The following is a 13,673-nucleotide window of genomic DNA, read 5'->3' on the forward strand; positions in this document are numbered from 1 at the left end:
TCCCTAGATAGTCACCCATGTTTGGAAAATTACCTAGGAATATCACTTATGTTTGTTTTAGGACGATAATATCACCCAACTTTGCCTATTTTCCTCAAAATATACTTGACACAAGAAAATACATTATTTCTCTCTTACTAGGATGTCATGTCACATTTTTAAATTTATTACTAATATTTTTCTAATTCTTTTAAAGAACCGGAGAAAGCCACATATTTTCTTGAGGAATCAGAGGAGCTCATATGACAGTCTTAATGTAACTTTTTTTACTGGGTATAATATGTGAGTTTGTCTATTTTTATTTTTTTTTAAAAAGAAGTTATATATACTCTATATATAATAGGAGAAGTAAAAAGTGTCACATGTCAGCACCACAAATATTCAAGAATTTTAATTTTTCAAAAAGCATTTTAAATATGTTCTAAAAATACAATTAAAAAAACAGGAATTTTAAATAGAAAATATAAGTTCTTTTGTTAGAAAAAACTGTAACGGCAAAAAATTGATGATTTTTAAATGCCTCTAATTTCAATTTTAAAGGAAAAAATGAAGTTGAACTATTTTTATATAAAAACAGTTATGACTATTACGGGAAAAAATGAAATATTTTTAAATGCTTCAAATTTCAATTTTTAAGGTAAAAAATTTAAGCTGAAAGTTGAATTATTTTATAAAAAAAAATTGTAATTTTTATTTATATTTATCATACTTTCACTGATTTTAGAGAATGCTCCAATAAGATGGAATGTAGAAATATCTATCTAAGTAGGAGAAGAAAAAGTGCACAATAAAAAAACTATAAGTATTATTTAAAAAATAAATGAAAAAACTTATAGCAAAAAATAATAATTATCATTAAACTTTTAAAAACTTTTTTAAAAAATAGTTAAACAGTTCATTAGTAATTAGTTATAAAAATAGGATACTTTTTTTCATTCATTTTTAAAATTTATCTTTATATATCTAAAAACAAAACATTTTCAAAAAAATATAAATAGAAAACAATTGTTTTTTAAAAAAAAAAACATATACATAACATTTAAATAGGTTTAAAGCATATTTTTTAAATAATAAATAAATAAATAATGTGACATGGCATCCTAATAAGAGAGAGATAATGTATTTTATGTCAAATATAATTTGATAAAATTAGGTAAGATCGGTTGATATTGTAGTCCTAAAACATGCATAAGTGATATTCTTATATAATTTCCCAAACATGGGTAACTATCTAGATTAATTACTCCAATAAGATTACATGTCTAATTAATTAGTTATCTTAGTGATAAAAGCAAACATAATCTATAAGATACATATGATATAAGTTTTATTCATGGATAATATGAGTTTAATTTAGTTTATAGATCGTTATCTTGTCTTTTGTTAGTTACAATTTTCATTCGTTCTAAACTCTCTTCTAATTCAACTTTAATATTGTGTAATACAATTTTAAAACAATTTAATTTATTTTACAATTTTTTTGATTTGTTTATTAATATTGGATTACTTATTGAATTCATTATTAAATACATGTTTAATTTATTCTATAGATCATTGTGTGTAATACATTTTTTATTCAATTTTAATGTGTGAAATACATTTTTAATTCAAGTTTAATTCATTTTTCAATTTAGTATGTCTCTTCATTTGTTACGATTAAGTTATTTAATTAATTAATTATTGATACTAATTTTATTCATTCTACGAATTATTGACTACTCTACAAAAGAAAGTAAATAAAGAAATAGAAGGAAAAAAGTAACAGAAAGAGGGGGAGTGCGCATCAAAAAGAAAGCAAAACAGAAAAAAAAAAGTAAGAGGGGAAGAGCAACAAAAAGAAAAGTACGAGAGAGAATAATTAAAAAGTTGGCAGAGAAAAAAGAGAAAGAGAGAGAGAAATATAATTATAAAATATATAATATTATTTTATATTGCTATAAATGATAAATAATTAAAGAGTATATCTAATATAAGTAATTATTTTTAAAAAAAGGATTCGCTCAAATAATTAAACCAAAAAAATACATGTAAAGAAGATTGAATATACCCATATTGTATAAAAATAATTGACTCTCGTTAGAGAAGAAGGACGTATATGATTCATTTATATAACAGTAGCAATATATATAAATCACGTTCATAACGAGAAATATATTTACTCTAAATGATGAAATTCAGAAGTATGTCAAATCATTTTTGCAAAAATAAATAATCATCTAATAAGAAAATTCAAGATTGATTTTGTTTTAATATACAGATTTCATCTCAAGGTGTTGTGGGGGTGGTCATAAATGTCGCAAAAAGTGGAGATAAATATCAAGAGAGAGACTTGACTAATGTTTGCAAAGAAAGGTATCCAAAATTAAAAATTGGAAAACCCGCCTTTTCTCTATTTCATCCTGTTGCGTTACTCTAATACTACAGCCTCTCAACTAATATACAACATCCTTTCTCATAAAACTAGTCTTGAATTAATATGTATCCAGTATCAAACCCAGCAATCAATATCATTTCTTTCCTTTACTCGGATTATCATGTACAATGTCACTCTAACTGGTATCCAGAAAATCAAAAATTGACGAGCAATTGAAGAAAATCTCTCAACAAGGCTTGCTCTAGGATCCAGTATGGGGCCTTCTCCAGTGTTGGGGGGGTGGGGTGGGGTGGGGGGGGTGTGTGAACATAGAATGGCAAGGTTAGGAGCTTAAAACCATACAGACAATGTGAACTGAAACACCACCGAATATATTCCCAGAATCATGTCGCTAAGGATGATTTCAGAACTTCCGTCTTGTTACTGCGGCGCATGCAATCTGGGCAAGGGACTGAATATAGAGAATCAGATGGTCTTTTGATCTCAATTCCTTTTGAATCACTATGTGCTCGTACATTTAGCATTTGCCGCTTGAAGCTTTTCCACCTAGAAACAGCAGCAAGGGTAAATAAGTCAACAAAATCAAATAAAACCAGCAACAAAGACTGCTGTCCACAAAAAGAACAGCCTAATGTGACTCACTGGCATCCGGCATGTAGAACAAAATGAGCTTTTCAATGAGAGGACACAGAGCAAACCAAAGCGATTAAATGGAAACTGTATCTCTCAAAATCAAACTAAAACAACTGACAGTAGTGTTTCGATTGAATCAACAAATAAAAACTACAAGAGTTACAGTTTCCCTGCTCAAGGAGCTTTAATACTCTAATAAACTCTTTTACAACCCAAATGAAATTCAGAAACACATTCAATTTTCTTTATAGACAGTCCAAATGACAAGTATTATCTTAATAAGAATCATGGAAATATATCAAAGACTTACCCAATATTTGGGTTATCATATAACAAAGCTAACTTCCTCTTGTCTGGCCTAATTGTCCTCGAGTGTCCACCATACAAGAATCTTCTATGACCCAACAAAAAGTGGGGGAAATTTCCTCCTTGAGTTGTCACAAATACTTCACTATGAAGACAAACAGTATAGTCTATAGCAGCCATCCTGGAAGAGTAATTCTAGAAGCAATAACTTGAGTCAATTGAGAAAAAAGTAAAACTGAACACAGGGAGAAGGCAGTCAAACAATTTAGACCTGAAATGGGGCGAGTTCTTCGTAGGATGTTAGCATCTCCTTCGTTTGTAAAAGTGGAAACATCTCTAATAGTGGTTTCATGTGGCGCTCAGAGTCGTAGATCTTTCCAGAAGCTAAATAAATGGATGTGCTTTTACCAAACCCCATCCCTCTTAACATCAATCCAACCTAACAGAAGTGTGGGAAGAAACTTAGCCACAAAAAGATGAGGCACCAAGGAAAGGAAAGCTTGACACATGAAATGAAAGAGCTAATCGGAGAATGATTAAAGCTGGAACAATCTAGTATAAGTATGCAAGTCATATGTTCCTCTAATTATGTAGAATATCAAACTTCCCCCCTATGTGAAGAGTTTAGTCAACTGAGTTATCAATAGGAAACAGAATAAGGAAGTCAACTGAATATCTAGCGAATGAGACAAAAAAATATTACCTCTAATGGTGTTAAGGGACACTTTCCATTGATCCTGATTGCTCCAGGATGAATCACTTTACCACGTTTTGTGAATTTTCCCCTCCATCCTCTCTCTCTTGCAGCATCCATATCTATTTTTTCTTTATCTCCACCATCATATATACAACAAGAGAAAGCAACCATATCCTGCACGAAAAAGTGATCAAGACAAATTACCCTTGGAAGTCTTTGCTATCAGATGAACTACATAAAGTATGCATACTCATCAGTTTGCACTACTTGAAAACTAACCTCCTCAAAGCGAAGATGCACAGATATATACTTCCCACTATTATTTGCACTTCGTTCTTTCATTCTTGCAACCAATGTTTGTCCTAAACTCAAAATGGGGTTTGAAAATCTAAGGGCTTCATAGTTTGCCAGACACCTAAGCCGCTGAACTGCTGGAGGAGCATCGAATGACAAACGATTAGCAAACGGGGATATCCTGATGATCCTGCACTTAACACAAACAAAACATTCAATCAAAGAAAAAAAAAAGAGAAATAATGGAGTGGTGGTCACCCAAACAAGGCTTGAAATAGATGTGACAGAATCTAGTAAAATACAAATTAAATAATGTAGTGCATGAGTAACAACTAAACTATATTTAGAAAGGTGAAACTTGGAACGACGGACGACCAAGGGCAAACATTTAAATATACTCATTATTCAAGGGTAAACTGAATCATGTATGACTGATTTTTTAGCAAACCATGAAGTCCTATTTCCTTCCCATTCCAGATTGTTCTCTGTATCTGTCTCTTCCCTCTTCTTCTTCGCCAATATCTCCAAACCCCAACTTCTAATCATGGATCCAAACATCAACAAGTACCCTCTCAAGAGTGAACCAAGAATGATCGAGAACTTACTAATTTCACTTGATAATATTCCAATTGCAATCATAACCCTACAAGTATCCATTATCTCTTGCTTACGACTAAAGCCGTCTCTTTCATTCATAGAGCTTTCAGAATATCAAGAAATACTCACTTTTCTTCATCCTTTCAAATGTCATACAAGTACAGGCATCCTCCTCTCTTTTTTCTCCTAAATATTCCTTTTTTTTTCACTTTACATCTTCTGCATTATTTTATTTACTATTTATTGCCTTTTCAACTTCTCTTTAAAACTCTCATTTTTTGTGGCCGAATTTCATGGTTGTTGAAGTTGAAGGATACATTAAACAATTAGCTAAAACAGATAATGGTTGTAATTCCACTTGCTTTAGAATTGTTTTTCAAATTTTAAAATCTGTCATTCAGATTTCTGTCCGTGTCCAATTTGATTGCTTTGTTGTTTTTTTTCATTTTCAGCCACAAAAAAAAAAACACTACTCGTTTCCGTTCTAGTCAATTTCTTCCATGTCCATTATTTGGAAATCGGACCTATTTGTGAAATGTGGAGGTATATTCTAGTAATTTGGTGTTATTACTTGAGTTCTTGAATTAATTTTAATGTCGACTCATTAATAAGTTCAGTGAGAGCTATGTTCAGCAATAGGCCAATGCCTAATGTCAATTGCCTTTTCATTATTCATTAAAATTCTTTAACTGTGCTCACTCCACGCGTGACCTAGAAACATCCTTTCTTCTCCAAAACAGAAGTAGAATCTTCGGCTATTCTCCAAAGCAGAACCTTCTAATCTCCTTCTTCAACTTTCAAGAATACATAGGAACTATGTTGCTCGGACTCTTCACAAATGTCAACGGGTGCATGTTGGATTCTCCAAAAATAGTGTATTTTTGGAGAATCCGAAATGGGTGCGGCATCGAAGTGAAGAGTCCGGGCAACTTAGCTTAGGAATGACCTCTTTCTGCACCAACATAACTGTGAGCTCTAATTGATACGTGGTAGCTCAGAATCGGGTTACGCAAAGCATCCATGTTTCCAATCTACCAATTTGACTCACAAGGACGATTCAATATTGCAGCCCTTCCAATATTGATTCAATGCACAAGGTAAGTAGTTTAATCTGTTGGTTGATTATAGTATGTTACATGCTATGTCTAACGTATTAAACCTATGTCTAGAAACATAGACTCTCATCTCTTTTCCCTCTTTTAGATCTCCTTATTCACTTTCTATTTCACCACTCTAAATGAGTATTGTCTTAGCGGAGTGAAATAAAGATCAAATTTAGTAGCTAGAATTAATGATTTTTTTATGATGAAGTAGCCAAATTTATCTTCTTTGGAAGTAGCTGATTTTAAACTTACCTACGTATCACAAATACTCATTTGTATTTCACATAACAAGGTTAAGCAAAAGCTATTGTTTTAGGTATTGTTCCTCAATTCAAGGTAATCAATCTAGAAATTTGTTTGTTTTTTTTTTGTTAAATTATAGTTATATTAAGTTGCAATGGCTAATTTGAGTAAATCTCGGCTTGTAGAATAGGATGTCACATAGTAAATTTACATGTGGTGGGCCAGGAGAAAATTTTGTAGAAGAAACAATAAGAATTTGTTTATTTAAAAAAAAATATGGCATAGGAAGTTTCTATTCAAGATTTCATTTTTCATGAAGAGTTAACTATGCAATAAACTCTCTATTGATCGTAAAAAAAAACAACAGATCCACTGTAATCCAATGAGTGGAGTCTAGAGGGTAGTGTAATTCAAACTAATAGTAATTCCACAATTCAATATCCAGGGGCCTTTTATTTGATGTGTTGTAGAACTCATAATTAGTAAGATCCGGAGCACCTATTATGTAGAGTGAGGTAGCAACCAAGGTAGGTATGAAAAAACTTCCTGTCATTCTTGTCGTATTAGATTAAAAATCAGAACCATCACGAGGCATCAACTTATAGAACGATGGCTAGGGTGATGATGTTGGATGAGTCGGGAATTTTAACTCATTTAGGGGTTGTTGCTTAATCAATTAGTGTCCTCAATGCTTATTTTGAGTTCATAACTGATGTTAAATTGTTTATATGCAGCCATGGAGGCTTAAGAACAAGGCAGGGACACTACACTGTGCAAAGAAGCGAAAAAGTTGGAAAAGCTGAAGAAAAGCAAGGCTGGAGCTCGCAAAAGTCACTCGGCGACTCACTAAGTGAGCTTCTAACTCGCCAAAAGATCCAGCCGAACCAAAGTGCAGCTTGGCGATGCGCCGAATGGAACGGAGAGCTTGATCCAACTCGCGTAAATGATCAGAACAATTGGAGAATGAAGTCAAGTCCATTCAGCAACATCTATCGGTTCACCAACTGAGAAGTCAAGAATTCGAAAGCTGAAGCAGTTGTTTGGCGGTGAAGCTTGCCCATCGGCGGGTCGCCGAGTATTCCAAAGGTCATGATTAGTCTAGTCGATGGAGCCATGACATGGCATTTTGGAAGTTTTTGGCAACATATAAATTGGTTTTTGGAGAGAGAAAAGAGGATCTTACACAGATTTTTTCCAGATTTTACATATTTTACAGTACTGAACATTCTTGGAGAGGGTTTTGAACTTAGATATTGAGGTTTTAAAGTTTTAGTCTTAATTTTGGAATGAGCATTGGAGATTTTGAAAATCCTATGGATTATCTTTCTGGTAACTATTTCATGCTTTTTTGTTATGCTTGGCTAAACCCTTTCCCTTAGGGCTGTGACTATGTAATCGAATACACAAATTAGCTTTTCGGAATTGTTAATAGTTTGATTTAATGTTGCTTTGAAATGGGTTCAGTTATTTACTCGCATTTTCATTTATGAACTGAGATAGCAAATTTAGTTCTAGCTTTAGCTCTCTATGCTTGCTTGTGAAAGTTGTTTAGAGTGGAGTTTATGATTGATAGTTGTATTGGCTCTTATCTTTACAACCCGATAAAGTGGGTTAAATTAAGGCTTTGGGTTGCTTTGCATTGTTAAGTTTGTCAAGGTTGGAAAGAACTTGCTTGAAACATAATAGCTAACTAGTAAAATTACCCGCGCTTCACGCACGAATTTAACATCACAAAATTTATAAAATAATACTTTAAATATATCAGTCAATAAAACTAAAGCACTATATTATCTTATATACAAGATTACGCGGTAACAAACATTAATAATGTAACAGAAAATGAAACTTATTATCTCATCATTTTTTTAGACAAGGGTAACTTATCTTTATCATTTATCCTTAATAACATAAGTATAAATTAATGACAGTAAAAACACACACCAAGATCTGTAACATAAGCAATAGTGTCAGTGAGCTACTCAACAGGAACAAAGTACACAAATATTTAGTTGTGAAGAAGAAGAAGAAGAAGAAGAAGAAAGGTTAAGAATTTTCGTTATTTTAAAATGAGAGGAAATCTTTCTATTTATAGACAAAAAAAGGTAGCTAACACAAATGTTTATTATGCCTTATCGGAAAGGTTACAACTATTTGAAAAGGTTGCAACCCTTCGTAAAGATCACAAGCTTTCATAAAAGTCAAAAATTTTCATAAAAGTTGCAACTCTTCATTAAAGTTGAAACTTTTCATGATAGTCGCAACTCTTCATAAGAATCGCAACTCTTCACAAAAGTCGCAACTTTTCGCAAAAGTCCGAACTTTTCGTAAAAGTCATAACCCTTCATTAAAGTCACAAATTTCCATAAAAGTCACAACTTTTCATGAAAGGGGAAGACTAGTTTCGGAAATAAATAAATTTAAAAGGGACATCTGATTTGTGGGGGCGCCATATAGGTTGACCTAAGTTTCTCTTTTATATATATATGATTGAAAAATGGTTGTCACAATTACAACACAACCTACCCATTGAGATTCAACAATTTAAAGTGATTAGTTATTATCCATCAAGCGAAATTAGTAATCGATTGTGCATAATTCTAGGTCTCCTCTCTATTTGTTAAAACCCGCGTTAGTTGTCCTCATTAACAATTAAACTCTCTTGATATTGATAATTGAAGCCTATCGATTTACATTATGTTATGTGTTATTTAATTCCATTCTACAAGAAGTTAGAGCACTTCCATACTTCACATTTGGATTCTCTTCAGTATCATTCATCGTGGAATCGGCCCCAACTCACCAGCGGGTTTATACTTGTTAGCAACTGCCTACACTTTGAATTATAAGGGCTGTAGTTGGGCGTTATCAAATTTCCTTTGTGATATGATGAGAAATAATGAAGACACATGTAATGCTAACTTTGAAGGAATTAATATGTCTTCTATAGAATGTTTCACCTAGTCAATTACCTCATGAACAAATAATATTAGGCTTATATTGGTGCATTCAAAATCATTACGACTGTGTTATCAAAGGCGTGCTTAAGCCCTGAAGCGAGGCTCAAAACGCGTTGAGCGCTTCCCCTCGCTTTATGTGAGCTTCAATGTCCTCATCAAAGGTTCTATGACAAGCTTTCCTTGCCAATGAGCCTTTTATGAAGAAGTAAAACTAAATAATTGATATTTCACTTAACCATAATTTTTTTCTCAATTTCTTTGGTAATATATCTGTCATTCATGTTTATAATTATTAGTCTTGGACTAAACATATATATTTGTTTTCTTTTCTCTCTTTGCGCCTTATTTCATTAAAGCCCACACTTTATTTGTGCTCAAAGCCCCCATGGACCTTAGAGCTTTTTTGTGCTTTTCGCCTTTGATGACACTGATTAGAGCTATGTTCACATAGAATTTTAACTCTATGTTGATATAGAAACTTACGTGGCAATTTGAGATTACAACGACAACATATAGAGTGTAATCCACCAGTGGAAAAGAATAAGTCTATAACTCAATATTTTTTTATAGGCCATTGTCTTAAAGAGACTAATATGGTAGCAAATAATCTTTACTAACTTGGGCATTCATAACGTATCAAAATCTTATTCTAATGGACCAGTTTCCTCGCCTAAAGATACTAGAATTCCATTTATAATGACAAATTGGACCTACCATTTTTCAGAATTTGACGAAAAATAAAGAACACTTTTGCTTGGATAATAATTAGAATATCGATGTTGTAAATATGTTTTTGTACAATCTTATGCCTTATGATGTGGAGGAGTCCTCCTGACTCCATTTTGCCATTCAAGTATAAACTATGCCTTGGTAGATATTTGTGTTGATTTACTCACTTTTGGGAGATTCAAAGTAAAAAGAGGTAAATCTGTTTGATATTCACGTAGGGTTGAGATGTTGCATGCAATATTACTATGCACAAGATGTATTATGTATATGTTGTCTCTGAAGTGTGGCCATAATCTTCTAATGGTCATCCAAACACTGCATCCAAAAGTGCCCAAAAACCTCTTCAGTTGTCCATTGATTAAATAAACCATATTTGCCTGCAATAAATCTTCTCCATAAGGCACTGTCTTCAGTACAGAATTTCCATAACCATTTTTCAAGTAGACAACTGTTCTCGAGATTCAAGTTCTTCAGACCTAAGCGTCCTCGGATTCTATTGAGTGTGAGTGTATCCCACTTTACCAGGTTATAGCCTCCTATTTCCTTGTTATCCTGACATAGAAAAGTTCTCCTTAGTCTTAATTTTCTTCTCAACGTTCTTGGGGACTGGCATAAGTTCATCATGTAAGTAGGCAGGTGCTGTCTAGTTTCTCACGTCTCTTCAACACCACATTTAACACTTCGAGCTCTTTGTTTTTTGCTCCCAAAGGCAGTCCCCAGGTATTTTGTTGGTAGTGCATCTACTAGGCTACCCAATGCTTCAGCTAGCCCAAACATATTGTCAACATTATTGATAGGGAAGAGATGACTCTTCAACCAGATGACATGGAGGCCTGAAATACCCTGAAATATAGAGAGTATAGCTCTTAAATGTATATATTCGTCTCCTCTGCCTCACAGAATATACGAGCATCATCAGCATAAAATAAGTGTGTGATCTCTCCAGTTCCTCCCCTCTCCCTGCCTGTGCACTAAAACCTCTCCTCATCCATTTGTCTTTGCCTTCCTGAACATATGATTCAGTCCCTCCATGGCTATTAAGAATAGAAATGGAGACATAGGATCTCCCTGTCCGAGACCCCTTTGGGACTGAAAGAAACCTTCAACGTTGCCATTTATGATGAGGGAAAAATTCACCTTCAGTTGTATTATTTATGTACTATATTAGTGGTCAGATTATTGATATAAATGGCATTGCCTTTGTAATTAAAAAGTTCTTCATATCATTAGAAGTATTTGCTTTCTAAGTTTTCAATAAACTAGACCATTTTTAAAGGACAAGTAAAATAAAGATGCAGTAGCTTATATTACAGCTATAAAGTTCAATTTTCTACACGAAAGTTGATTTCAGTATAGTTATTAAATCATAAATGGATGAAAATTATGTGTTATTAGTAGAGCATTGCTCGAATGAACTGAAGTTGAAAAGATGTCTTCACAAAAGCTCAACTACTGACAATCATGTTGCAATAACTATTCATTCCAATAGGATTAGAAGCATCATGGTTATTGTGCCAATAACATGAACATCATTGATATTAACCGACTGCTATATGCTTTCATTTATCATCTTATCGATTGTATTCAAGTTTACTAGCTAAATTCAAATACATTGGTATTAAGCTGGAAGCATTTTGAAAATTAGATGGAAGTGTCCATCCTATTTTTCAGCTTTTTCTATGTCACATACATTGTAAGTTTAACACCCTGAAAATTTCTAAGTCAAGAATCGGACCATTCTCCGTTGTGTACCAAGTGATCCTAAATTTTCTTAGGTATTAAGGGCATTAGCCAATAGGTGTAACACCTCGAGTTTCAAAAAGGACTAAAGAGAATAAGTTGTTTGAGTCACCCATCTGTTTCTAGTTTTGAGTCAACTTCAATCGACCATATCTTTTAGCACATAAAGAGTTAGGTAGTCAATGACCTATCAAATTTAAGGTCTTCGGGTCCTCTTTCCAATGCCACCAAGTTTGCCTCAATCAGAGTTCTTAGTAAAAAGTTATGACTGATTTACTAGACGTTCTAACCTGACAGCAGTTCCGCGATGGCTCTGCATTACGGAGTGAATACAGACCTCACTGGCCGCTGGAAAAAATCCCAACTTCCAACTCTTTTTATTTATTTCTTTAAGGGTATTTTAGTCCTAAAACCCTTAGGAAGTCATCTAAATTACCCTAAACGTGTAGAGAATCAGCTTTCATAACCAAACCCTCTCATTCACTCCTAAATTTCTAGCCTTAAGAACTTCAAGAAACACTAAGGCTAGGGTTCATCCAAGATATTCCTTCAATTTTCTTCAAGAACATTATTCCTCCAGGTATGTAAGCTTCTCATAGTGTTGGGTTTGTTTGCCCTCATGCCAATAATGAAATTTCATTCGTGAATTCGTTCTTGAAATCTTTTGTTTTGAGATTCTTGAGAAGTTCTAAAGTTTTAGCTTCTATTCTTTAACAAATGGATGTTTTGAGTTCTTGAGGTAAGGGTCTTGCGAATGAGTGGTGCTTTTTGTAGAATTAGAGTGAGATTTCAATGAAATTGCATTGGGTTTATGAATTAAAGTGAGTTTGGGTGAAGAAGAAAAAAAAGACGGTCAAATATTTGCGTCCAGCTCCGCGTCACAGAGACGCTTGAAAGTTCCATCTTCAGTCGAACACCCCCTCTCCGCGTCCAGAGAGGATACGGAGCCTTCTGTCTTGAAAGACTTTTTGCAAGCAAAAATTTAATGACCTCCACGTCACGTCAATGATCCTTTGAATCGTATCTTCTTTCTCTTCTTGATATTAACTCTTAAAGTCTTGTTGATCCTTGAGAGATCCTACTTATCCTAATCACATCTCGTAATTTACATTTCAAATTAAAGTAAAGTTAAGATATAAGTTCAAGAGGTCCTTTTGAGTCATTTTTAGAAGTCTTTTGCATTGAACTATAGATTTGAGCGAAGTCTTGAGTAAATGAGTATGAAAATGAGAAGAGTTGTATTCATGAGTTTTTATATTGTAATTGAGATCCTTGGGTTGAGTCGTTCATGTTCATGATTTCGCATGAACCCTATGAATTGAGTATTCTTGAGACGAGTAGTATCATTGAGTTCTTGAGTCCTGAGTTTTCTATAATGTTTTTGAGATCCTTGAGTCGATTCGTTCATATTTATATTTGAAAGCCAATCATTGTGTTTTAAAGTAAGTTTTGAGAAAAAGTTTAAAGCAACAGTTTTGATTAAAGTTTAAGGGAACTAAGTATTCCCAATCAATTTTACATTGAGAAAAGAGAAATTTTGATTTCTAAAAAGAGTTTATGAGTTCAAAGATATTTTAGAGCAGTTACCTCTTTAAAAAGGATAGTTTGAGCAATTATCTCAAACTAGAGAAAGTGTATGTTTTACAAATTTGAGCATGAGTATATATTATTGCGAGTAGTATTTAAACCGACATGGGGATGAGTTTAGACAACAAGTTCCTCATAAACCATGTATGCTAACATGGTACAAGATCATACTTTTTAGATGAATCCAAAGTGCCTTCCGGCAGAGCTTAGTGGATCCACTTAGTTGAGGTGTTTTATACCCCCGAGAAGGTATTAACCGTTCTGACAGACTGGGTGAAACGTTATATTATCACATTTCTCATAATGATAGTTGTTGGTTAGAGAATCTCCCAAATAAGAGTATATAGTATGTCATTGCATTTTTATACATTTTAAGTTGGTATCTACTGTTTTGAGTTTATTGCATTTTATAT

The 13,673-nt window shown here is 33.3% G+C and overlaps 1 protein-coding gene across 4 annotated transcripts in view; it reads right to left on the reverse strand.

The window, feature by feature from the left end:
- Positions 1-2,181: 2,181 nt before the first annotated feature.
- LOC101245038 (protein ESMERALDA 1-like) overlaps positions 2,182-13,673 on the reverse strand; it is a 28,900-nt gene continuing 17,408 nt past the window's right edge. For 3 of the 4 annotated variants that reach the window (XM_019212890.3, XM_004235040.5, XM_069294974.1), the window contains 5 exons: positions 4,290-4,494; positions 4,017-4,184; positions 3,585-3,752; positions 3,318-3,508; positions 2,182-2,920 (listed from right to left, as the gene is read on the reverse strand). In XM_019212890.3, coding sequence (XP_019068435.1) covers positions 2,758-2,920; positions 3,318-3,508; positions 3,585-3,752; positions 4,017-4,184; positions 4,290-4,494 — 895 coding nt within the window. In that variant the 3' untranslated portion in view covers positions 2,182-2,757. The remainder of the gene's footprint in view (positions 2,921-3,317; positions 3,509-3,584; positions 3,753-4,016; positions 4,185-4,289; positions 4,495-13,673) is intronic. The other variant, XR_003246000.2, reaches the window with a different exon arrangement.

Source organism: Solanum lycopersicum, chromosome 3 (genome assembly GCF_036512215.1).
Source record: "Solanum lycopersicum chromosome 3, SLM_r2.1".
Taxonomy (NCBI): domain Eukaryota; kingdom Viridiplantae; phylum Streptophyta; class Magnoliopsida; order Solanales; family Solanaceae; genus Solanum; species Solanum lycopersicum.